Source organism: Oncorhynchus masou, chromosome 24 (assembly GCF_036934945.1).
Source record: "Oncorhynchus masou masou isolate Uvic2021 chromosome 24, UVic_Omas_1.1, whole genome shotgun sequence".
Lineage (NCBI taxonomy): Eukaryota > Metazoa > Chordata > Actinopteri > Salmoniformes > Salmonidae > Oncorhynchus > Oncorhynchus masou.
In genome coordinates, this window is record NC_088235.1 from 26,396,738 (window position 1) to 26,419,853 (window position 23,116).

The window sequence follows — 23,116 nt, forward strand, 5'->3', positions numbered from 1 at the left end:
GGCCATGTCTGTACTACAGAATGCAGGGCACGCGGGAGGCCTGTGTTATTTCATAGTTGTGATGTCTTCACTATTATTCTACAATGTAGAAATAGTAAAAATAAAGAAAAATCCTGGAATGAGTAGGTGCGTCCAAAATTTGACTGGTACTTGCTTAATTCATATGATCAATATTATGTTTGTTCTATTCCAAGAAAAATCCTCTGGGTTTCCATTAGGAGGGAATGGAAAATACGGTGATGTACAACGTGACGGTCGGTAGTACAGTACTGGGCTATTTAGCTGTGGTTGCCACCAGTTGTCTTTTAAATTGAACCTTTATTTGACTTGGCAAGTCAGGAAAGAACATATTCTTATTTACAATGAAGGCCTACCCCGGCAAAACCCGGATGGCGCTGGGCCAACTGTGCACAGCCCTATGGCACTCCCAATCACGGTCGGATGTGATACAGCCTGAATTCGAACCAGGGACTGTAGTAAAGCCTCTTGCACCGAGATGCAGTGCCTTAGACCGCTACGCCACTCGGGAGCCATGACCAATATATAAATATAGATGTATTTTTCATAACATTAACCGTGTGTAGGTAGATGTGGAAAGATAGATACAAATGATTTGTTGCAAGTTGGGGAGGTTCACACCTAGCTCGGCTATTAGACAATTCTTTAGTAAAGGTTGAATAGTTGATTGTTCAGCTAATAGCCCATCCTGCTACGCTTGTGAAAAACTAATAATAATACTTTTCCCCCTTTCCACATGTTAAAGATTCCAATTGATAAAGTGTTTTGTCACAATCGGCCCCAACCCCAATTAATACATTTTGGCAAGGTCGATAGCATGCTGAACTTCGGCTAGAATGTTGAGGGTTCAAAACCTGCTCCCTGCTTGTTACCTCATGTTTCAGCATGGTAACACACGGCTCCATGTCGCAACTCACCAGACATGTCACCCATTGAGCATGTGTGAGATGCTCTGGATCGACATGTACGACAGCGCGTTCCAGTTCCTGCCAATATCCAGCAACTTCGTGCAGCCATTGAAGAGTGGGACAACATTCCACAGCCCACAATCAACAGCCTGATCAACTCTATGCAAAGGAGATGAGTGGTGCTGCATGATATTGTTGCATGTTGCGTTTAGATTTTTGTTCTCTGTAGTTGCTTATATGATACAGAATGTTCTCCCCAGTCTAGAGTAATAGATTAGATCTTTGACATTTGTCATGTTGTGTAACTTTTAATGAGATGGTTTTCCAGAGTAGTTCATGTATATCACAGTGCTTCCTCAAACAACAGCCATGCTGTCTATGTAGCCTACATGAGCAAGTCAGCCAGTCATGAGAACAAATTGACAGTCGTAAAAGCGAAGAAAACAGACATGTAGGAATTCCATGATACAGTGCATTGACCATAAAAAATTACTAGAAATGCTCCATCTTGGGAAAATAATGCATTCATGAAAACAAATAAATACTTTCTCTTTCGTGAAATACTTTACAATTGTATTGAATTCGTTCTAATTGTTTTCCATCATCATGTGATCCAACAGACTTCCTGCTTTTCATAGTTTCATCATGAATCTAGAGGCCAGCTCCACTCATAGGACCCAAGACAATAGCTCTGAGGTCTAACTCAACTTCCAACCATATATGCATAATCTACAAAATGATGGCTTCATCATTCTTATTGCCGGCTTCAGCCTTTCTACCACTGTGCTTCTTATGGGGCGGAGTGACTTGACTTCTTGTTGTCATGGCCATGGGTGACAGTCTTCCCTGTCCTGATGATTCATGTCAGTTTAAGGCTCTAGCCACTCCCCCTTCTGGGTCGATACATGAAGAAAGTGCCTTTTATGTCCTGGTGACTTTGTGTGCACATTTTGATAAAACACTCAATTTAACAATTGGATCACAAATCTACACTCTAACTAAACATTTAAAAAAGTCCAAAAGTAGTGTGTTTTACATTAAAATACATTTGTCGTTTTCTCTGAAAATGCCAATTTTGGCTTGTCCCAGGTCATGTTTGTCCGACTTGAAGATTTTAACCGACTTAACCGTCAAATTTTCCCAAGTTTTCACCATCATTGTAATATAATTTGTTGCCTTGACAACATAATTTCTGGAAATTATTATTGATCTCATGTGATTAGTGATTAATTTACATTTGTCTCTCATGTCAACCAGTTATGTGAACTGAACTCTCGTTTAATATGGTTAAACTATTCCTGAAATAAAAATAAAATATCAAAAGGAGGAGATGGGAAATCATGTTTGTTATGAAGTTAAACATGTGCTCTTTGACAGAATGTTCAAATTTGGTGAAATAAGAAAGTTACACTACCCAGAAAGGCACTCTATTTGTGGAAGGACACTTCTGTGTTCACTGATCTGTGAGGGGGCTGGATAGGTGTCCATTCCTCCAAGATCTATGAACACAGACAGACTAGTGCCTACTACCTGTCCTATTGACCCAGGGCGAGGTGCCGTAGATTCCTGTCATCCAAAGGTACGTCAGAGAGAAAGAGTGGTTCTCACAGTTCGTCTTCTTCCCTTCCAGCTGGGCAATTTCAAATGTCAGGCCTAGCAAATGCTTCTACAAAGGCATTTCTCTAAGCGCAAGAATGTTTACAAAAACCAAAGTGCCCGATATGTCACCCAGGCAAGCAGACCTTCCCTGCAAACAGTAGTCCCACTATAGTGAAAAATATAGATAGGACAAAGAGTACATATGAGGACCCCACCACTGTGTTGTTGGGTAGTTTATAAGGTTGTCCCCCGACCTCATCGATGTAAAATCCTATAGGAAATATAAGAGCTGCCATACAGAGCAGGATCACTATGGAGGAGAGAGGAAACAAAGTTTAGAAACAGTCTTCTTAAAAACACTATTCACAGTACAACATATTTAGGGAGCAATATCTCTTACAACATTTAAAGAGTAGGCAGCAACATGATCTCAGGCTAAATTCTATATTTGCGTTTTCATCGTTGTGGAAACCTGACAGAGCTGAAAAAAAAAATCAATTTACATTGTCATTACTTGGTTATTATTATACCTCAATAGGTAATTCTAGCCCGATAATGATTAGGATAAAATGACCTCTGGAATTATAATAATAACAAAGGAATGTTATTCCGTCATATCCCTTGGACCAATAAAAATCCCCCCTCCTGGTTTTAGCTCCGCTCATAGCAACCCCATTTACTCTAGGTGTTCAAGGAGCCACTCAGCACAGTTCCATTTGAACATTTAGGCCATTTAGCAGACGCTCTTATCCAGAGTGACTTACAGGAGCAATTAGGGTTAAGTGCCTTGCTCAATGGCACATCAACAGATTTTTCACCTATTCGGCTTGGAGATGTGAAACGAGCGACGTTTCCGTTACTGGCCAACACTCTTAACCGCTAGGCTACCTGCCGCCCACACAGTTACCACACAAAAGCTTTTACTAAAATGAAACCAAAGTGACATTCATCTCGGCTTACTCAAATCAATTTGCTGACATCCATTAGTGACATAACAAGAATCTCAAGGTGCTTCAAAGCTGTAACTAATGGCTTTCCCTCAAATCACAGCCTATTCCCTCGTCTACTGTACTACTTTAACCAGAATAGGTGATTCACAGGAGTCTGTCTGGCCCCACTCATGACTTAAATGGTGACAGTGTTGGCCATGTTTCTGTATTTATCGTATTGCAGTCTTGGTCTCTTGGCCAGGCCGTCACTGTAAACGAGAACTGGTTCCCCATTGGCCTGTCTGGTTAAATAACCGTTACATAAGTCAAAATGAAACGTACTCCCAGTGAAGGCGATCCAGCGGGCGTAACGGGTGGCCTCGCGGTGCCAGTGTGATGCCACCAACAGGCCGCAGGTCACAGTGAGGGAGATGATGCCCAGGATAATGAAGAAGAGGGTGGTGACCCACTCAGGGGGCAGCCGCGGGGGGATACAGGTCCATTCACGACCGTGGATGGTCTGGCACTGCCGCACCAGGCCTACCGTCAGGGAACCTAGAGAGACAGGAGAAGGAGAGAGAAGAGAGATCAGTCAGGGTTAGATCCCACACAGCAGCAGTCCCAATGTCAGAGCATCTACAGAACACAGGAGGTTGGTGGCACCTTAATTGGGGATGGTTGGAGTGGAATAGGTAGAATATTATCAAATACATTAAACACATGGTTTCCATGTGTTTGATGCCATTCCTTTCGCTCCGTTCCTGCCATCTTTATGAGCCGTTCTCCCATCAGCAGCCTGCACTGCTACAGACAGAGTGCTTGATCACATACACCCACGGAGGAAGAATATCTTTCATCACACAGAGCATACTCTCGCTGTTCAGGTCAACTGTGCTCTCACACACCACAACAACATGTGTCACTTTTCAGCAGAATCTTTTCATTTTCTGTACATCTGGTTTTATTAGAAGAATCTTAACCCAGAGCAGTAGATTCCATCAGTTCTAAAATATCCCTCAACTTGTGACGGTATCACCATTAGAAAAGCTAAGATCTGTTTGAGGCATCACTGCATTACATCACATCTGGACTAATGACCTCCCTGGTGACACTGGATTCCACTTCCAGTGCCCTGTGACCACACAAAGTAGAGCTCAAGGAAGGTTGGTATGGTAACAAGGCTGAAGAGTGGGACTCTTAGGCCCTGGACCAATGGCAGGGGTCCTTGAGGAATCAATCAATGACGTAAGACTTGGATGGCTCAGGAACAGAGCCCCTGACACCAGAGAGAGGAAGAGAGCTGGATGGAAGAGGGGGAGAGAGAGAGAGGGATGGAAGGATAACGAAAGCAGAGGGGGGACCCAGAGCCTCTGAAACCACAGAGAGAGATGAGATAAAGGAGAGAGGAAAAAGGAGAGAGGGAGAAGATAAAAATTCACATCAGAAAGTCACTCACTGTCAAAGAGCCTCTCCTCTTCTGCCCCAAAGCCTGGTGGGTCCAATTAAGTCAGCAAGCTAGGCCTGCTGAACACAACTCTTCCAACAACAATAAGAGCATATATGAACCCCACCCTCCCTAACCCAACACAGAACGTGCCAACTCAGCAACACTCAACCCCCTCGTCCATCCAGCTACAAAGGACAATTCATCGGTATAGATTTGAATGAGAGAAATGTGAAATTAAATCCTCCGACCCCTTTCTTCCCCTTCTCTCTCAGGAGATGAGGAGTTATCCCTGAGCCAGCACGTTGTGTCTTCCAGAGGCTGGAGACAGAGAGGAGAGACGAACAGTGGGCAAGGCTTGTGAGATATACTGTATATTGGGTATTTCAAAATACCGATGTTATGATTTTTACCGTTTTAATTTTTTAGGGTTGGGGGCACCACCGACTTGCAGGGGCTGCGTGCTATCACACTGCTCATAACTATAAGTTAAGTATAACTATAAGAAAAGTAAGATCAGTCAAATAAATTATATCCAGCTATGAATGTGGTTTGCTAACTTGCTAGTTAAGTGGCTACATGTCAAGATTAAGCTTCCTGGTTGCAGCAAGACATTCAACCCCTTCCCGGATCCAGATCCCTGTTGCCTCAAGTATTTTGTACGTCCATGGCCCTTGTGTGCACATTCGGTAATACCGTATACCCCGGTATGGTACACAAACGGTATGAACATCCGGATACCACCCAACCCTAGGCAAGACCACAACCATATTTAGTCTATTGGATTAGAGAGATGGATGGAGATTTACAAATACCCTATTATGGTTCTGAGACAAGAACATACATCACTGAGGTGGGAGGGGGAAGGAGTATGGACCAATATGATGAGCCCTGATCCCTCAAAAGTTGAAGGACATATAGTACACTGACTGTGGTCATGTAACAATCTTCCCAGTGTGAAATAGTTCCCAATCGTTCTGATTGTTGTAAAATTTCTCCCAGCGTGAAAATGTTCCCAGTTCAATAAATGCACAAGACTCTCTTTATGCGGATGGCTGAGCTCATCTCTTTATGCGGATGGCTGAGCTCATCTCTTTATGCGGATGGCTGAGCTCATCTCTTTATGCGGATGGCTGAGCTCATCTCTTTATGCGGATGGCTGATCTCATCTCTTTATGTGGATGGCTGATCTCATCTCTTTATGTGGATGGCTGATCTCATCTCTTTATGTGGATGGCTGATCTCATCTCTTTATGTGGATGGCTGAGTGGATGGCTGAGCTCGTCTCTTTATAAAGAGATCCACATAAAGAGACGAGCTCAGCCATCCACATAAAAAGATGAGCTCAGCCATCCACAAAGAATAAATTAATGGTATTCAATAGCATTCCATTTATTCCGTTCCAACCATTACTATGAGCCTGTCCTCCCCAACTAAGGTGCCACCAGCCCCCTTTATTTATCCTTTATTTAACTAGGCAAGTCAGCTAAGAACAAATTCTTATTTACAATGACGGCCTACCCCGGCCAAACCCTCCCCTAACCCGGATAACGCTGGGGCAGTTGTGCGCTGCCCTATGGAACCCCTGATCATGGCCGGTTGTGATCTTGCTCGGGATCACACCCGGGTCTGTAGGTACGCCTCTAGCACTGACTTAGACCGCTGCGCCACTCAGGATTCCTTTGATTTGAAGACACATGTAGACCTACTGTATGTGGATCTAATGCTGATCAAAGCTGTTATGTCGTGGCTATTGACATGGCACCCTAATATAATACTCATAACAAAACCAAACTGCTGTGTCCTGTTTCCTCATCCATTACAGTGATCAAATTTGTTTCCCAATTACCAGAATCACAAATTAATGGTAGAAAGTTATGCTACCAACTCTGATACATATCATATTATAGTACCAGACAGATCTGAGTGGAAAACATCCCTTCAGGGTTTACTTACTTCAGCTGATTATTTTGAGGTTATACCCCTTCAACAGTTTAGATAGATATACAGTAGGATAGATGTGTCAACTATGAGGTAGCATACCTATGAATGGTTGTATGAGTCTGCAGCGAGAGAGCACACTGAAGTGTAACATACTGCATGCATACTATGTTGATTCCATGATCTCTGAGCCCCTCCATTTTCTACACAGGATATCCTGTTCATTCGCTATACATTATTTTATCTAAGAGAAGAGCACAACAGAAATAGGCGTAAGCTACCAGGACTTCACATCCCAACCACTTCATATCCTTAGTGAAAAGGTCCTGCCTCAGAAGCATAGTGTCACATATTCACTGTCAAAGAATCAAAAATACTGATAAAACGTTAAGAGTGACATAGTATATCCTATCATAACACTATTTCCCTCTCTTATTAAGCAAGCTTACACACCCAGTCCATAGCTTGTCATTGGTGTAAATTGTACTTTTTGTTCTATGGGACATTTCTAATTCGTGGGACTGTTCAGCAGCTGTTTTAAGTGTGTAACACATCAGACATCAAGCTTGTCTAATAGCCAGGGCGTTGAGACAGAGAGAGAGAGACAGAGACAGAGAGAGAGAGATATTGTGGGCCAATGTCTGTAGTTAGTAAACACTTCCCCATGTAGCCCCAGTCAGTCCCCTGCTGCTTCCGACTACAGAATACCTGCGTAACAAGCAGGAAATTAGCTAGTCTAAGACACACACACCTCTATAAACTTTTATAAAGCTTCACATCCTGGATAACTACAGAGAGGTTTGCTGTAAACAAATAAACCATAATGATTCCTTTTCAGGCTAAACTTCAGTTGGTGAAAGAGACATTTGTGTTTATAACAACATCTGCCAATCTGATGGAGTCATTGTCAACATCTGTTTATCTGTAAGCAATAAGCATCATCTGGTGCTGCCAAAATACTGATACCATAAGAAAGAGCATAAGTTAGACCTGCAAGTTAACTTCATTTGCAGGAATAACTACACTTGTAGGAAAAAAAAGTGCCATTCTAGAACCTAAAATGGTTCTTCAGTTGTCCCCATAGGACAACCGTTTGAAGAACCCATTTTTGGTTCCAGGTAGAAACCTTTTGAGTTCTATGTGGAACCCTTTACATAGAGGGTTATACACAGAACCCAAAAGGTTTCTACCTGGAACCAAAAGGGGTTCTCCTATCGGGACGGCCGAATAATATTTTTGGAAACCTATTTCCTAAAAGTGTAGGTTAAGCATTTATCTATTTCACCTGGACAAAACAATATGTTGGACTTCAGATACACAAACAGGGCCTTCCAGTCAAGGCAATTTCCTTGATAATTAAGCTGTGAGTGCTTCATCTGAAAGAATTCTCCCTCCCAGCAGACCTCATCAGGAAAGACTCCACACATTACTATTTACAAACAATGCTTCTCTCCACCTGGTAATTACTATTAGGCTGGAACAAAAGGCTTTTAACCCTGCTTGATTTCATACCTTCTTTGTATGGGATGAGGGGAAGTCTCACAAGGGAAGTCTGGCTAATAATGACTGAAAACACAATATGGGTGGACCTCAATCCTGTTTCTGTTCCTTCTTTGTATGATATGTTCTACCTGAACGCTCCTGGACTGTGCTGTAACAGTGTAATGGAGGCTATAAATTGTCATTAATATGTACATTTTCAGGTTCCCGTTAATTCTCAAAGTGCTGAGCATATAATAAGAGTTATAACATGATTAGAACCATGTCACCTTAGATTTATTAAGTGATGTTGGTGGCCAGGGGTTAGTGTGTGATGTTGGTGGCCAGGGGTTAGTGTGTGATGTTGGTGGCCAGGGGTTAGTGTGTGATGTTGGTGGACAGGGGTTAGTGTGTGATGTTGGTGGCCAGGGGTTAGTGTGTGATGTTGGTGGACAGGGGTTAGTGTGTGATGTTGGTGGCCAGGGGTTAGTGTGTGATGTTGGTGGACAGGGGTTAGTGTGTGATGTTGGTGGACAGGGGTTAGTGTGTGATGTTGGTGGCCAGGGGTTAGTGTGTGATATGGTTGGCCAGGGGTTAGTGTGTGATATGGTTGGCCAGGGGTTAGTGTGTGATATGGTTGGCCAGGGGTTAGTGTGTGATGTTGGTGGCCAGGGGTTAGTCTGTGATGTTGGTGGCCAGGGGTTAGTCTGTGATGTTGGTGGCCAGGGGTTAGTCTGTGATGTTGGTGGCCAGGGGCTAGGGAGGACTTGTGGGATGTCATGTCTGGTTTGGTCTCTCCTATGTTTTCATTCTTTGTATTAAAAAAAGAAAAGAATGATCACAAATGAGACCATTAAAATCTAAACATAGGACTCAAAAGTTTGCTTTTCCATCCTGGCTCCTACCTCACAATGACACGGGGAAAATGTCACCTATCCCGGTTGTTTATGCAGTAGGCCACAGCATGGAACTACAATCTGCTGGCTACAGATGTATCTAAATGGCATTAGCTCATTCTAAGTGATCTATCGTTTAGTCGTAGCCTTTACTGTTGCACTTAATTTGACCATGTCCTCAGGCTGGATACTGTAGATTAAATACAAATGCCCCAGTCTGTCGGTGTCAGATGCATAAAACATACAGAGAGTGAGTGCAAAGCTGAACAGACCTCCAAGCACATAGCCGGATATGTGGCCCTCACTTCACCACTGAGTCTGACACACTATTTGTCAACAGTCACCCTGCTCTTAGACCACTGCGCCACTCGGGAGGTGAGTTGATAGCTAGTACAGGGTAGCTTATATGCCTTGAAGGGACATGGGGTATCATGGAGGTGAGTTGGTAGCTGGTACAGGGTAGCTTATATGCCTTGAAGGGACATAGGGATCAGGGAGGTGAGTTTGTAGCTGGTACAGGGTAGTTTATATGCCTTGAAGGGACATGGGGTATCAGGGGATGTTGGGGTGAAACAGCAGAGGGTAGTTCAATTACCACCAGCTGTGGAGGATGATGATTGGTGGTTTGAGGACAAGCCCCAAGAGGCCAAGCCCCGAGAGGACAAGAGCGAGAGAGAATGCCAAAGTAGCTCACTGTATTTTGGAGGGATGGGGTGGATGTGGGGAGAGGGTGGATGTGGGGAGAAAGAGGGCAGGACTGCTTGTATAAAGTGTAACAGATAATGTAGAAGGTCTTTGATGATGCCACATTATAAGATTCTGAAGCTCAAGAGAAAGGTCACCAGAATGCCAAAGTGTTATATTTGGAAGAGGGTGGTGGTGTTGTGTGGCTGATGCAGTAGAGTGGAAAGAGAATGGTTCAAAAACATTGGGTTACGTGAACTGAAATCCTAGAAGAAGAATAGTGTGTCAAAGGGGTTAATTAAGCAATAAGGCCTGAGGGGGTGTGGTATATGGCCAATATACTATGGCTACGCATTGCAGAGTGCCTGAATACAGGCCTTAGCCATGCTATATTGGCCATTTAACACAAACCCCCAAGGTAGCTTATTCCTATTATAAACTGGTTGCAAATGTAATTAGAGCAGTAAAATTAAATGTTTTGTCATACCCGTTGTATGCGTTCTGATATACCACAGCTGTCAGTCAATCAGCATTCTGTGATGAACCACCCGGTTTATAATGCACATTATTGATCATTGTCAACAAAGCCCCTTAGGGGCCACACAGGGTGACAGCCAGCTGTAGCAGCCTATAGCCAGATGATAGACACTAGACAGAACGTGTGGAAATATATGAATTAAGTTAAATGCCCTCACCTAACTTACCAGTTGCATCTCCGGTGTTGATCCAGTCTGGATTAGCAATACTGGCGATGGCAAAGATATCTGCTGCTAGAAAGAGGCATCCTGATATGACGGTGAGTTTATCCATTTCTCAGACGTGGATGCTCTCTTCTCTTCTCCTTTACATTGAGTCAATGAGGAAAGTCTCCTTTATCTCGCCCTACAAAGGAAAATAGGTCTGAAGAGACTCAGGCATGGATTTCAACGTCCAATATCAATGTTTTGGTCTTGCCCAGTGGAAGCATTGTCGTAGTCCTCTTGGGGGAGAAGGGCAAAGCCTCTCATCTTTACGGCGCGTACGCAGCAGTCCTGGTGTAGGAGTTATGCAAAGCCGTTTCCGTTATGTGAAAAGTTGCCTTTGCAAACTGCCTTCCCATTGACTTATAAATATCGACCATGGCCCTGGCTATGAACGCCCGCTGTTCCACCCATATTCGCCCAGTATTGTAACCTGGTAGCTTATGGTGTAGGAGGGAAAATATATTTGAAAGAGTAATGGAAGGAAAATTCAAAAGTTTTGCGACTATTTCGCCGTTATTAGGACATTAAATATATTATTGCAAGCGTGCACACTGTACCGCTTATTTCCTGTGTTCCTTTCTCTTCTCCATCTGAGATTTCTTCGCTGCAAACAAATTTCATAAAATACATATCTTGAGCGCAATTGTCTAATTTCATATAATATGCCAATATTCCCTTCAATAGAAATACCGTTATTTATCCTTCGTGAAATGCCCGTCAGATGAATGCATTCGAGGTAGGAATCAGTGGTTAAAAAAATCGTTGTTCCCTCAAGTATTTTTAGCAGACGTCAACTCTCGCGAGATTCTGTACAACTCTGTCAAACAAGTTTTTGGGCGCGTTTGAGTAGTAAGGCTAAAGCAACCGAATGTCGGCGAAAGTCGAAGAGGGACGTAGGGGGACACTAATGTGGTTTTCCAACAACAAGGCTCAGATCAGCATGGCAGTGTTGCCAAGGTTTTATTTATAATTTCGAGAAAAAAACGTGTCTCCAACACCTACTCACAAACTGAAATTATATCTGTGTACAATATACAATGAATTAGTGAGACAGAGCCTCAATCACATTGATTCATTCACTGTAGGCTGGACATGATTTGTGATAAATTTGGTTCCTGTTTCAGTCACGTCTTTGGGCCAAACAAAAACACTCAAAATGATTGGTTGACAATAGAGCCTCCCACAATGCAGGTGATGGGTGCCGGATTAAGTTTGTAAAGAGCAATTGCCGAAATTTACAGTCGAAATGTTTTATATAATGCAAATTGACAAAAGTGATCTGCTCGAACGCGCCCTAAATCTCTGCCTTTTCTGCTATACTAACCAGGTTTCCAACCATTTCATGCGCGTGAAGTAGCCTACATGTCGGATAAAACATGTCATGACAGGCCTGATGGAAACAGAACATTTTTTGGTAAACTGTTGAAATTACGACAAAACAAAATACGATAGACAATGTGGGATCTTTTTGTGTAGGTAAAATTAATTATGCGAGAAATGTCTTGCACAGAAATATTGATATAATAACCATCATATAGAAGTAAATTTGTTCACACGATGACATTTTATGCAGTCACCCCACAACAACTCATCGGGAAAGCATGCTGTTTATTAGGATACAGATTAAATGCATTATGATGGCTTCAGAGGGTGGTGAAAGTGCAAAGTGATGAGCTTGATGCTCCTTTCCTATAAATATCGAGGGTCTTATTCTGGTGTCTGCTCTTTGACAAATAAAAATGATCTCACTCTTTTGTCTATAATAATCTCCTAATGTAGGCTGGCCTGCCTGCACTGTATTTGCGAGCTGTTTGCTAGAGCACACGTGCCAATACCAGAGTGGGCACATTCGCTATATAAAGCAATATTTTTTGGGGTGGGAAAACCATCAGTCGAGTTGAAAATATGATGGAAACCAATTTAACTTGTATATTTTATTCGGTGCATTGGGTATTTAACCACAAAATGTATTTTATGTACACTATGTCATCGCACACATTATTTTATCTGCAACAAGTACATTTGATAGAAACATCTCTGGTGGGAAAATGCGCATATTGTTTTTATGCGGATTTTTGAATATTCGCATGAAAACCTGTTGCCAATTGGATTGAAACCTAGCTACCGACAACAAAGCACACGTCGACAATGTATGTTTGTAAAACATGTGTCTCGGGGTTCGATTTTTAAGATAAAATTTTAATTTAGATTTGTTTATTTCACATCCATTAATTATTTACTAAAATAACGTTAAACTCTCATTTTCAGCTTTCAAAATGTTTTTTTGTTTTTTTTTCTAAAGCGTTTCATGTCTGGATGTCACCGTTTTGCACTGTTTTTGTCCTGTCTCACACGCTGACTTTTGACCTTTAAAAAAAAAATGTATTACACTTACAAAAGTCTTTAGTCTTAATTACAAAATATTTAATGCACCTGTTTAAAAAAAGAGTCAAATAAATGGAAACTATATACATATTAGATGTGCATAAACCATTTGATACTTTTTTTTAACCCAAAATACAGTAATCTCTAAGTATTTTGTCATTACCACCATGACAAGCAAATTACATGATAATAACCTTTTTTCAAAAGTTTGTGTACATGGTTTCCATAGATATGAAAAGTGGCAGTGGAGCACATGGATGTCATGGAGTGGAATTCCAATTTTGATGCTAAGAAATGTGTCACGACTTCCCCCGAAGTTGGTCCCTTTCCTTGTTCGGGCGGTGTTCGGTGGTCGAAGTCAACGACCTTCTAGCCATCATTGATAAACTTTTCATTTTTGTTTTGTCTTGTCTTCCTACACACCTGGTTCCAATCCCATCAATTACATCTTGTGTATTTAACCCTCTGTTTCCCCTCATGTCCTTATCGGAGATTGTTGTGTAGGTGTTTATTGTTAATTCTGGTGTGCGATAGGTTTTGCACCCTCTATCTGTTATTTTGTATTCTTTGGTTTTTGGAGGTTTTGATGTTTATTAAACAGCTCCGTTTTTACCAAGTTCATTCTCCTGCGGTTGACTTCCCTGCCACCAGCACGCACCACATTACAGAATCTCTGACCATACTATGGAGTCAGCAGAAGAGGGTACCCCGGCCATTGAGGTGGAAGAGCACATCCAGGAGCATGCAGTTATGCTTCACCATCTTGGCGTTGCCATGGATCGCGTTGTCCAGACGATGGACCGCTGGGAGAGAGGGAGTTCTTCCAGCGCCTCCACCAGCACAACCGGGGTCTCTCTTGAGCGCCTCTTTCCCACCTGAACCCAGTGGGATCCATCTCTCCTTGGCCCAGGAGTATGATGGGAGGGCTTCGAATTGCCAGGGGTTTTTACTGCAATTAAACCTTTATCTGGACACCGTCCACCCGACTCCATCGGATCGTGAGAGGGTGTCTGACCTCGTCTCAAACATCACGGGAGAGCCCTGGAGTGGAGACAAAGAGCACCCAGGAGTTCGCCCTGAAGATTAGGACCCTGGCTGCCGGCGCGGGATGGAGCGACAGGGCCCTGATCAACCATTATTGTTGCAGTCTGCACGAGGACGTCCATCGGGAGCTGGCCTGCAGAGACACCAACCTCACGTTCGACCAGCTGGTGGACCAGATCATCCAGATCAGGGTCTGGTGGTTCCATCCTCCCGCACCCCCTCTCCGATACCTATGGAGCTGGGACGGGAGGTGCGCAGGGAGACCGGAGGGGGTTCCCGCTCGTGCACCATCTGTGGCCGCAGAGGTCACACTGCCGGTCGGTGCCGGGTTGGTTCCTCTGGCAATCGAGGTAGCAGGCAGAGCGCTCTGGCGTCACCCCAGGTGAGCCGGCACCATTCTCTCCCAGAGCCCTCAGTTGCACATATGTTTGTGTCTGTCACTTTTCCTGATTTTTCTCTGTATTCCCAGCATAAGGCGCTTGTAGATTCAGGCTCGGCTGGGAATTTCATTGATAGAGTGTTAGCTCATAGTTTAGGGAACCCCATTTTTCCCGTGGATGTCCCTTTCCCCATTAACGCCTTAGATAGTCGACCATTAGCGCCAGGGATAATTAGGGAGTTCACCGCTCCGTTGGGTATGGTGACGCAGGGGGGTCATACGGAGAGAATTAGTCTCTTCCTCATTGACTCTCCTGCGTTTCCCGTGGTGCTGTGCCTACCCTGGTTAGCTTTTCATAACCCCACTGTTTTTTGGCCACAGAGGGCTCTCACTGGGTGGTCGCGAGAGTGCTCAGGTAGGTGTTTAGGGGTTTCCGTTGGTACTACAATGGTGGAGAGTCCAGACCAGGTCTCGACCATGCGCATTCCCCCTGAATATGCCAATTTGGCTCTCACCTTCTCTAAAAAGAAGGCGACTCAATTACCACTTCATCGACGGGGCGATTGTGCGATAGACCTCATGGTAGATGCTGCACTTCCCAGGAGTCACGTGTATCCCCTCTCACAAGCGGAGACGTAGGCTATGGAAACATATGTCTCCGAATCCCTGCGTCAGGGGTACATTTGGTCCTCCACTTCACCCGCCTCCTCAAATTTATTTTTTGTGAAGAAGAAGGATGCGGGTCTGCGCCCGTGTATTGACTATCGGGGTCTGAACCAGATCACTGTGAGGTATAGTTACCCGCTACCGCTCATAGTTACAGCGATAGAGTCAATGCACAGGGCACGCTTCTTCACCAAACTAGATCTCAGGAGCTCTTACAACCTGGTGCGTATCCGAGAGGGAAAGGAGTGGAATACGTCTTTCAGTGCCACCTCTGGGCACTATGAGTACCTTGTCATGACGTACGGTTGATGAATGTGCCCTCAGTCTTCCAAGCCTTTGTAGACAAGATTTTCAGGGACCTGCACGGCAGGGTGTAGTGGTGTATATTGATGACATTTTGATATACTCCGCTACACGCGCTGAGCATGTGTCCCTGGTGTGCAGAGTGCTTGGTCGCCTGTTAGAGCATGACCTGTACGTCAAGGCTGAGAAATGCCTGTTCTTCCAACAGTCCGTCTCCTTCCTAGGGTTACGCATTTCCATGTCATGGGTGGAGATGGAGAGTGACCGCATTGCAGCCGTGCGTAATTGGCCGATTCCCACCACGGTAAAGGAGGTGCAGCGGTTCTTAGGGTTTGCCAGCTACTACTCAAGGTTTATCCTGGGTTTTGGTCGGGGCCCCCCTCACTGCTGAAGGGGGGCCCGGTGCGCTTGCAGTGGTGAGATGAAGCGGACAGGGCTTTTAGTCATCTGAGCTCCCATGCTGTCCCATCCGGATCCCTCTTTGGCGTTCATAGTGGAGGTGGATGCATCCGAGGCTGGGATAGGAGCAGTGCTCTCTCAGCGCTCGGGTATGCCACCGAAGCTCCACCCCTGTGCCTTCTCGAAGAAGCTCAGCCCGGCAGAGCGAAACTATGATGTGGGGGGCCGGGAGCTGTTGGCTGTTGTCAACGCCTTGAAGACGTGGAGACATTGGCTTGAGTGGGCTAAACACCATTTTCTCATCTGGACTGACCACCATAATCTGGAGTACATCCGGGTGGCGAGGAGACTGAACCCTCGCCAGGCAAGGTGGGCTATGTTTTTCACCCGTTTTGTATTTACCCTTTCATACAGACCAGGCTCTCCGAACATTAAGGCAGATGCATTGTCCCGGCTGTATGACACGGAGGAGCGGCCCATGTATCCCACTCCCATACTCCCGGCCTCTTGCCTGGTGGCACCGGTAGTGTGGGAGCTGGATGCGGACATTGAGCAGGCGTTGCGTACAGAGCCCGCTCCCCTTCAATGTCCGGCTGGGCGTCTGTACGTTCCATCTGCTGCCCTCGACCAGCTAATCTATTGGGCCCATACTTCCCCCTGCTCTGGTCATCCTGGTATCGGTCGGACGGTGCTCTGTCTTAGTGAGAGGTACTGGTGGCCCACTTTAGCTAAGGATATGAGGGTTTATGTTACCTCCTGCTCGGTGTGTAACTTACCTGCCCAGAGGTAAGTTACAAGCCTTACCCGTTCCACAACGGCCATGGTCGCACCTGTCAGTGGAATTCCTGACTGATCTTCCTCCTTCACAGGGAAACACCACTATCCTGGTCGTTGTGGATCGTTTCTCTAAATCCTGCCGTCTCCTCCCTCTGCCTGGTCTCCCTACGGCCCTACAGACTGTGGAGGCCTTGTTTACACAGTCTTCCGGCACTACAGGGTGCCTGAGGATATAGTGTCTGATCGAGGTCTCCCCAGTACACTTCAAGGGTCTGGAAGGCGTTCATGGAACGTCTGGGGATCTCAGTTAGCCTTACCTCAGATTTTCACGCCTAGAGTAATGGGCAGGTGGAGAGAGTTAACCAGGATGTGGGTAGGTTTCTGAGGTCTTATTGCTAGGACCGGCCGGGGGAGTGGGCAGCGTTCATGCCCTGGGCAGAGATGGCCCAGAACTTGCTCCGCCACTCCTCCACAAACCTCACCCCCTTCCAGTGTGTATTGGGGTATCAGTCGGTGCTGGTTCCTTGGCATCAGAGTCAGACCGAGGCTCCTGTGGTGAATGACTGGTTCCGGAGTGAGGAGGAGGTATGGGACGCTGCTCATGTCCATCTTCAGCACGCTGTGCTGCGCCAGAAAGTTGGTGCAGACCGTCACTGCAGTACGGCCCCGGTGTTTGCACCAGGTTGATCGGGTCTGGCTCTCAACCCGACACCTGCCCCTTCGCCTGCCCTGCCGGAAGCTCGGTCCGTGGTTTGTGGGGCCATTTAAAGTCCTGAGGAGTTTTTCGCAGTCTGCACGTTCTGTGCTCAGAACAAGACTCCTTGGCAAGCTTCGGCTGGTCTTTTTCAACCACTGCCTATCCCTAACCGTCCCTGGTCCCACATATCCCTGGATTTCGTCACGGGTCTCCCCCGTCTGAGGGAAACACTGCCATCCTGACTGCGATTGACCAGTTTTTCAAAGCCACCCACTTCATTCCTCTCCCCAAACTACCCTCGGCCAAGGAGACGGCACAGCTCATGTTGCAGCATGTCTTCCGGATCCATGGACTACCCGTGGACATGGTCTCCGACCGGGATCCTCAGTTCTCGTCCCGGTTCTGGAAGGCGTTCTGCACCCTCATTGGGTCATCGGCCAGCATGACTCTGGGTTCCACCCCCTGTCCAACAGCCAGTCGGAGCAAGCCAACCAGGACCTCGAGACTACTCTAGGCTGCCTGGTCTCCGCCAACCCCACCACCTGGAGCCAGCAGCTTGTGTGTGTGGAATACGCCCGCAACACCCTTCCCTGCTCTGCCACGGGCCTATCGCCATCTGAGTGTTCCCTGGGGTATCAGGTCCCGCTCTTTCCCGAGCAAGAAGAGGAGGTCGGCATACCTTCTGCCCAGATGTTTGTCCGCCGCTGTCGTTGTACCTGGAGGAGAGCCCGGTCGGCACACAAGCCCTCAACTGGAAGCATCATTAAATAGTACCCACAAAATCACCAATCTCAACTTCAACAAGCAACAGGCAACTCCGGGATGCTGGCCTTCTAGGCAGAGTTCCTCTGTTCAGTGTTTGTGTTCTTTTGCCCATCTTAATCTTTTATTTTTATTGGCCAGTCTGAGATACGGCTTTTTCTTTGCAACTCTGCCTAGAAGGCCAGCATCCCGGAGTCGCCTCTTCACTGTTGACATTGAGACGGGTGTTTTGCAGGTACTATTTAATGAAGCTGCCAGTTGAGGAGTGTGAGGCGTCTGTTTCTCAAACTAGACACTCTAATGTACTTGTCCTCTTGCTCAGTTGTGCACCAGGGCCTTCCACTCCTCTTTTTACACAGTATTGTACGAGATCTTCAGTTTCTTGGCAATTTCTTGCGTGGAAAATCCTTCATTTCTCAGAACAAGAATTGTCTGATGAGTTTCAGAAGAAAGGTCTTTGTTTCTGGCCATTTTGAGCCTGTAATTGAATCCACAATTGCTGATACTCCCGATAGTCAACTTGTCTAAAGAAGGTCAGTTTTATTGCTTCTTTAATCAGGACAACAGTTTTAAGCTGTGCTAGCATAATTGCAAAAGGGTTTTCTAATGATCAATTAGCCTTTGAAAATGATAAACTTGGATCAGCTAACACAACGTGCCGTTGGTACACAGGCGTGATGGTTGCCAATAATGGCCTCTGTACGCCTATGTCGATATTCCATTAAAAATCAGCCGTTTCCAGCTACAATAGTTATTTACAACATTAACAATGTCTACACTGTATTTCTGATCAATTTGATGTTATTTTAATGGAAAAAAATATTTGCTTTTCTTTCAAAAACAAGGACATTTCTAAGTGACCCTAAACCTTTGAACGGTAGTGTATATCATTGAGTTGTCATGACGTTGGCCTGTTGGGGGAGGTTTATGACCCCCATAAATACCTTTTTCCTCTCTCTACTGATGTGACTTTTGAAAATCCCTTTGTTAACATAGAGAGTGTGGTAACATCAAAAGGTGGAAAACAGAACCATATTTCGGTAATCCAACCAGTTGAATATATGCGTGGGTACTTAATGAATATGATGTTGGCGTCTGAGACATTATTACTGATGATAGGACGACAAACTGTATCTTGGAAAGTCTACACATTCTAGTTATCAGATTCACATGGAATTGTTGTGCAATGTAAATGTTTAAATATGAAACTATTTGTGAAAAGATTAAACGTAATTTTAGCATCTAAAGGAGAGAATTGGTTGTCATAGAGTAAACTCTGCTCACTCAGAGGCCCCGCCCAAGTGAACAGACATTGGTTGTATACTATGAAACATGCACTCCTCTTCACCACTATATAAACCCGTTGACGAAAATCATACTTCCTGTTCCAAGGACATGAGGACTTGTGGTCCCTGTGTTAAAAGGGCAAGATCACCTAAAGAACTAAGCCAACCTCAGCTTGAGCAAGAACCTAACGGAATTAGCATCGAATCTCAACGTGAAGGTGACGATCTACACGCCGGAAGGATGAATTTCGACTATACCAGCCAGAATATAGCATGAGCATATAGCATGGCAACGTGGTATGAACTTTGAACTCTTATTCACAAAAGAAGTGATACTTCCTAGCCCATTGAGTTAGCCGCAGCAACTGTAAACGTGGGTTAGGAGAGGACGGACAGAGTATCCATTCTACCATGCTCCAGTTCACCAGTAGACATTCTTCAGAGGACAAGAGATCCATGCTGGACAACCCGGCCTTCTATCTACGACCAATCTACCGAAGCGCAGCTCAGGGTAAATATTTATTGCATTTTCCTTTTCCAAATGTGCGGTTATTTAGAATGCATAAGATACTGTATTTGCGATAGCATAGCTGCCTACGGCCCGATAGAGATACAAAATCTCTTTGTTTCTCAGTCTTCTGGCTCTTTCATTAGTAAATAAATAATTAAACCAAATTTTGTATTGCTGATTCAACTTGTTAGCCAGGGTTCGTGAAGATAATCAAGAATTTACAACTTTCAGATGAGACTGAATAAGATGACGATTAAATATTGACTGCTTATTGAGGTAAAAGATTACCATGTCTTTAAGAGTTTATTCAGAAGATAACAGCTCTATAAACATTATTTCGTGGTGCCCTGACTTTCTAGGTAATTACATTTACATGATTAGCTTAATCAGGTTAATTATTTGATAGAATAGCATGTCGTATAACTTAATCCGGCATATCCAAAGACACGACAGAGTTAATAAAGCTGCATAAAAACATGGTCTCTTTTTTGTTTTCTTGAATAAGGCAGCGCCAAAATGCAGGTGTTTCAGCCTAGCTCAGTGCTTTCTGTGGTGGTGGGGCCAGCTAACAGAAAATACGAGTGTTGCACAGTGATTGGTTCAGTGTTCCGCAACTCATGGGGACACTACGTCACTGCCAAGGCTAAGGGGAGAGCATAGAGTTACATTAGAGGTGCCCATCCACGAAGGCTCAAGGTCATTGGCCACAGATAAAATTACGTTGAATCACGTTATATGTACAGTAGCTTTGATTGAACTGATCATGTCAACATCATACTTTCAAAATCGTAGCTAGCAGTCATCATCCACTGGCAAATCCTTTTTAATCCGTGTCATATGAAGAGATATAATGAAAAACATATTGGTGCTCATCGGCCATTGGACATAAACATTACACAAGTTGCAAATTCAACAATGAGTGTGTCGTGACGTGACTCGATTGAATTAATCATTTAACAATTAACTCATTATGAATTTGTGGCACCACGGAAGAAGTTTTTTAATGAGTTAACATCCCCCGAACTAAACTCAAGTTGATATGTAAAAGAATATTGATAACAGTCATTTCTTAATCATTACCTCATACTGAACGTCACAGACTTCTTGAATCTGCAAGAACCCCAGCCTTTTCTGATTATTCAGTTCTACACAAATTGATTAAATTATTTATTTACTAACTAACTAAATAATAACACAGATTACACATACACATTTACTTGAAAGAAAAGTCCCTAGTGGATTGACAAGATATGACGGCTTATTACACAGAGATGGAGAAAGGGGTGGGGAAAATAGAGAGATAGGGAGAAAGGAACATTTATCGTTCATTTGGTAACTACACTCACAGTAACCATATACCTTGCACACATGCCGCCGCCCATTTTGGTAAGAAATGCAATGTATTTATGTGTAGATGTTTTTGTCTGTTCTCTCTCTGTTGAAACCAATCAAACTTTCTATGGGGAATGGCTCGATGGGTGTAAGGTTCTGGTTGTCCCCCAGAGTTCACAATGTCCTTCTTCGTAGTTTTGGTCAAATTGAAAAGATACTTGTCTGAGATGGGATTTCCTTCCTCCCCACCTTGTGTCTTTAATCAATGTTCGAGATCCGTTTACATGCACAACTACAGACTGTCAATGTTTTGCTCTAGTGAGTTTTTCTTCACATTGTGTTGAGTTTCAGAGTTTCAGAGAGTCAGGCAGAGTCAGGATTTGGCGTTTAAAAAATATATATATATTTCACCTTTATTTAACCAGGTAGGCCAGTTGAGAACAAGTTCTCATTTACAACTGCGACCTTGCCAAGATAAAGCAAAGCAGTGCGACAATAAACAACAAAACAGAATTACACATGGGATAAACAAAAGTACAGTCTATAACACAATAGCACAAAAACTCAATATGCAATGTGTGCTAATGGAGTAAGGAGGTTAGGCCATAGTATCGAAGTAATTACAATTTTGCAAATTAACCCTGGAGGAATAGATGTGCAGATGATGATGTGCAGGTAGAAATACTGGTGTGCAAAAAAAGTAAATAAAAACAATATGGGGAGGAGGTAGGTAGTTGGATGGGCTATTTACAGATGGGCTGTGTACAGCTGCAGTTATCGGTAAGCTGCTCAGATAGCTGATGCTTAAAGTTAGTGAGGGAGAAATAAGTCTCAAACTTCAGCGATTTTTGCAATTCGTTCCAGTGATTGGCAGCAGAGAACTGGAAGGAAAGGCGGCCAAAGTAGGTGTTGGCTTTGGGGATGACCATTGAGATGCACCTGCTGGACTGCGTGCTACGGGTGGGTGTTGTTATGGTGACCAGTGAGTTGAGAAAAGGTGGCGCTTTACCTAGCAAAGACTTATAGATGACCTGGAGCCAGTGGGTCTGGCGACGAATATGTAGCGAGGGTGGTATATTGGAGTTTGGTGACAAAACAGATGACACTGTGATAGACTACATCCAGTTTAATTGACATCATTTGAGTCAATTGGATGTGTACCTGTGGATGTATTTCAAGGCCTACCTTCAAACTCAGTGCCTCTTTGCTTGACATTATGGGAAAATCAAAAGAAATCAGACAAGACCTCAGAAAATAATTTGTAGACCTCCACAAGTCTGGTTCATCCTTGGGAGCAATTTCCAGACGCCTGAAGTTACCACGTTCATCTGTACAAACAATAGTACGCAAGTATAAACACCATGGGACCACGCAGCCGTCATACCGCTCAGGAAGGAGATGCGTTCTGTCTTCTAGAGATGAACGTACTTTGGTGCGAAAAGTGCAAATCAATCCCAGAACAACAGCAAAGGACCTTGTGAAGATGCTGGAGGAAACGGGTACGAAAGTATCTATTTCAAACAGTAAAACCAGTCCTATATCGACATAAGACAGGCCGCTCAGCAAGGAAGAAGCCACTACTCCAAAACCGCCATAAAAAAGCCATACCACAGTTTGCAACTGCACATGGGGACAAAGATTGTACTTTTTGGAGAAATGTCCTCTGGTCTGAGGATACAAAAATAGAACTGTTTGACCATAATGACCATTGTTATGTTTGGAGGAAAAGGGGGGATGCTTGCAAGCTGAAGAACACCATCCCTACCATGAAGCACAGGGATGATTGCAGCATCATGTTGTAGGGGTGCTTTGCTGCAGGAGGGACTGGTGCACTTCACAAAATAGATGGCTTCATGAGGAACGAAAATGATGTGGATTTATTGAAGCAACATCTCAAGACATCAGTCAGGAAGTTAAAGCTTGGTCACAAATGG

General features: G+C 44.4%; 1 protein-coding gene across 2 annotated transcripts; it reads right to left on the reverse strand.

Annotated features, from left to right (window-relative positions):
* Window positions 1–1,207: 1,207 nt before the first annotated feature.
* On the reverse strand, window positions 1,208–11,418 carry LOC135511953 (uncharacterized protein C16orf52 homolog B-like). 2 transcript variants are annotated; one of them, XM_064933490.1, is made up of 3 exons: window positions 10,603–11,418; window positions 3,797–4,009; window positions 1,208–2,835 (listed from the first exon to the last, which is right to left on the reverse strand). In XM_064933490.1, exons 1-3 carry the CDS (start codon window positions 10,706–10,708, stop codon window positions 2,651–2,653), a joined length of 504 nt encoding a protein of 167 aa, XP_064789562.1. In that variant the 5' UTR covers window positions 10,709–11,418; the 3' UTR covers window positions 1,208–2,650. The 2 variants fall into 2 exon arrangements, with proteins under 2 accessions (XP_064789562.1, XP_064789560.1); XM_064933488.1 differs by having other exon boundaries at window positions 10,594–11,418.
* Between the last annotated feature and the right edge of the window lie 11,698 nt (window positions 11,419–23,116).

What these genes read in the sequence shown, in the direction of transcription:
- LOC135511953 (XM_064933488.1), bottom strand. Translation starts at nt 10,708, where the DNA reads ATGGATAAACTCACCGTCATATCAGGATGCCTCTTTCTAGCAGCAGAT. An exon ending in AGATGCAACTGGTAAGTTAG is followed by an intron (nt 4,010 to 10,593) that starts GTGAGGGCATTT and finishes CTGTCTCTCTAG; the next exon opens with GTTCCCTGACGGTAGGCCTG. An exon ending in CTGGATCGCCTTCACTGGGA is followed by an intron (nt 2,836 to 3,796) that starts GTACGTTTCATT and finishes TCTCCTCCATAG; the next exon opens with TGATCCTGCTCTGTATGGCA.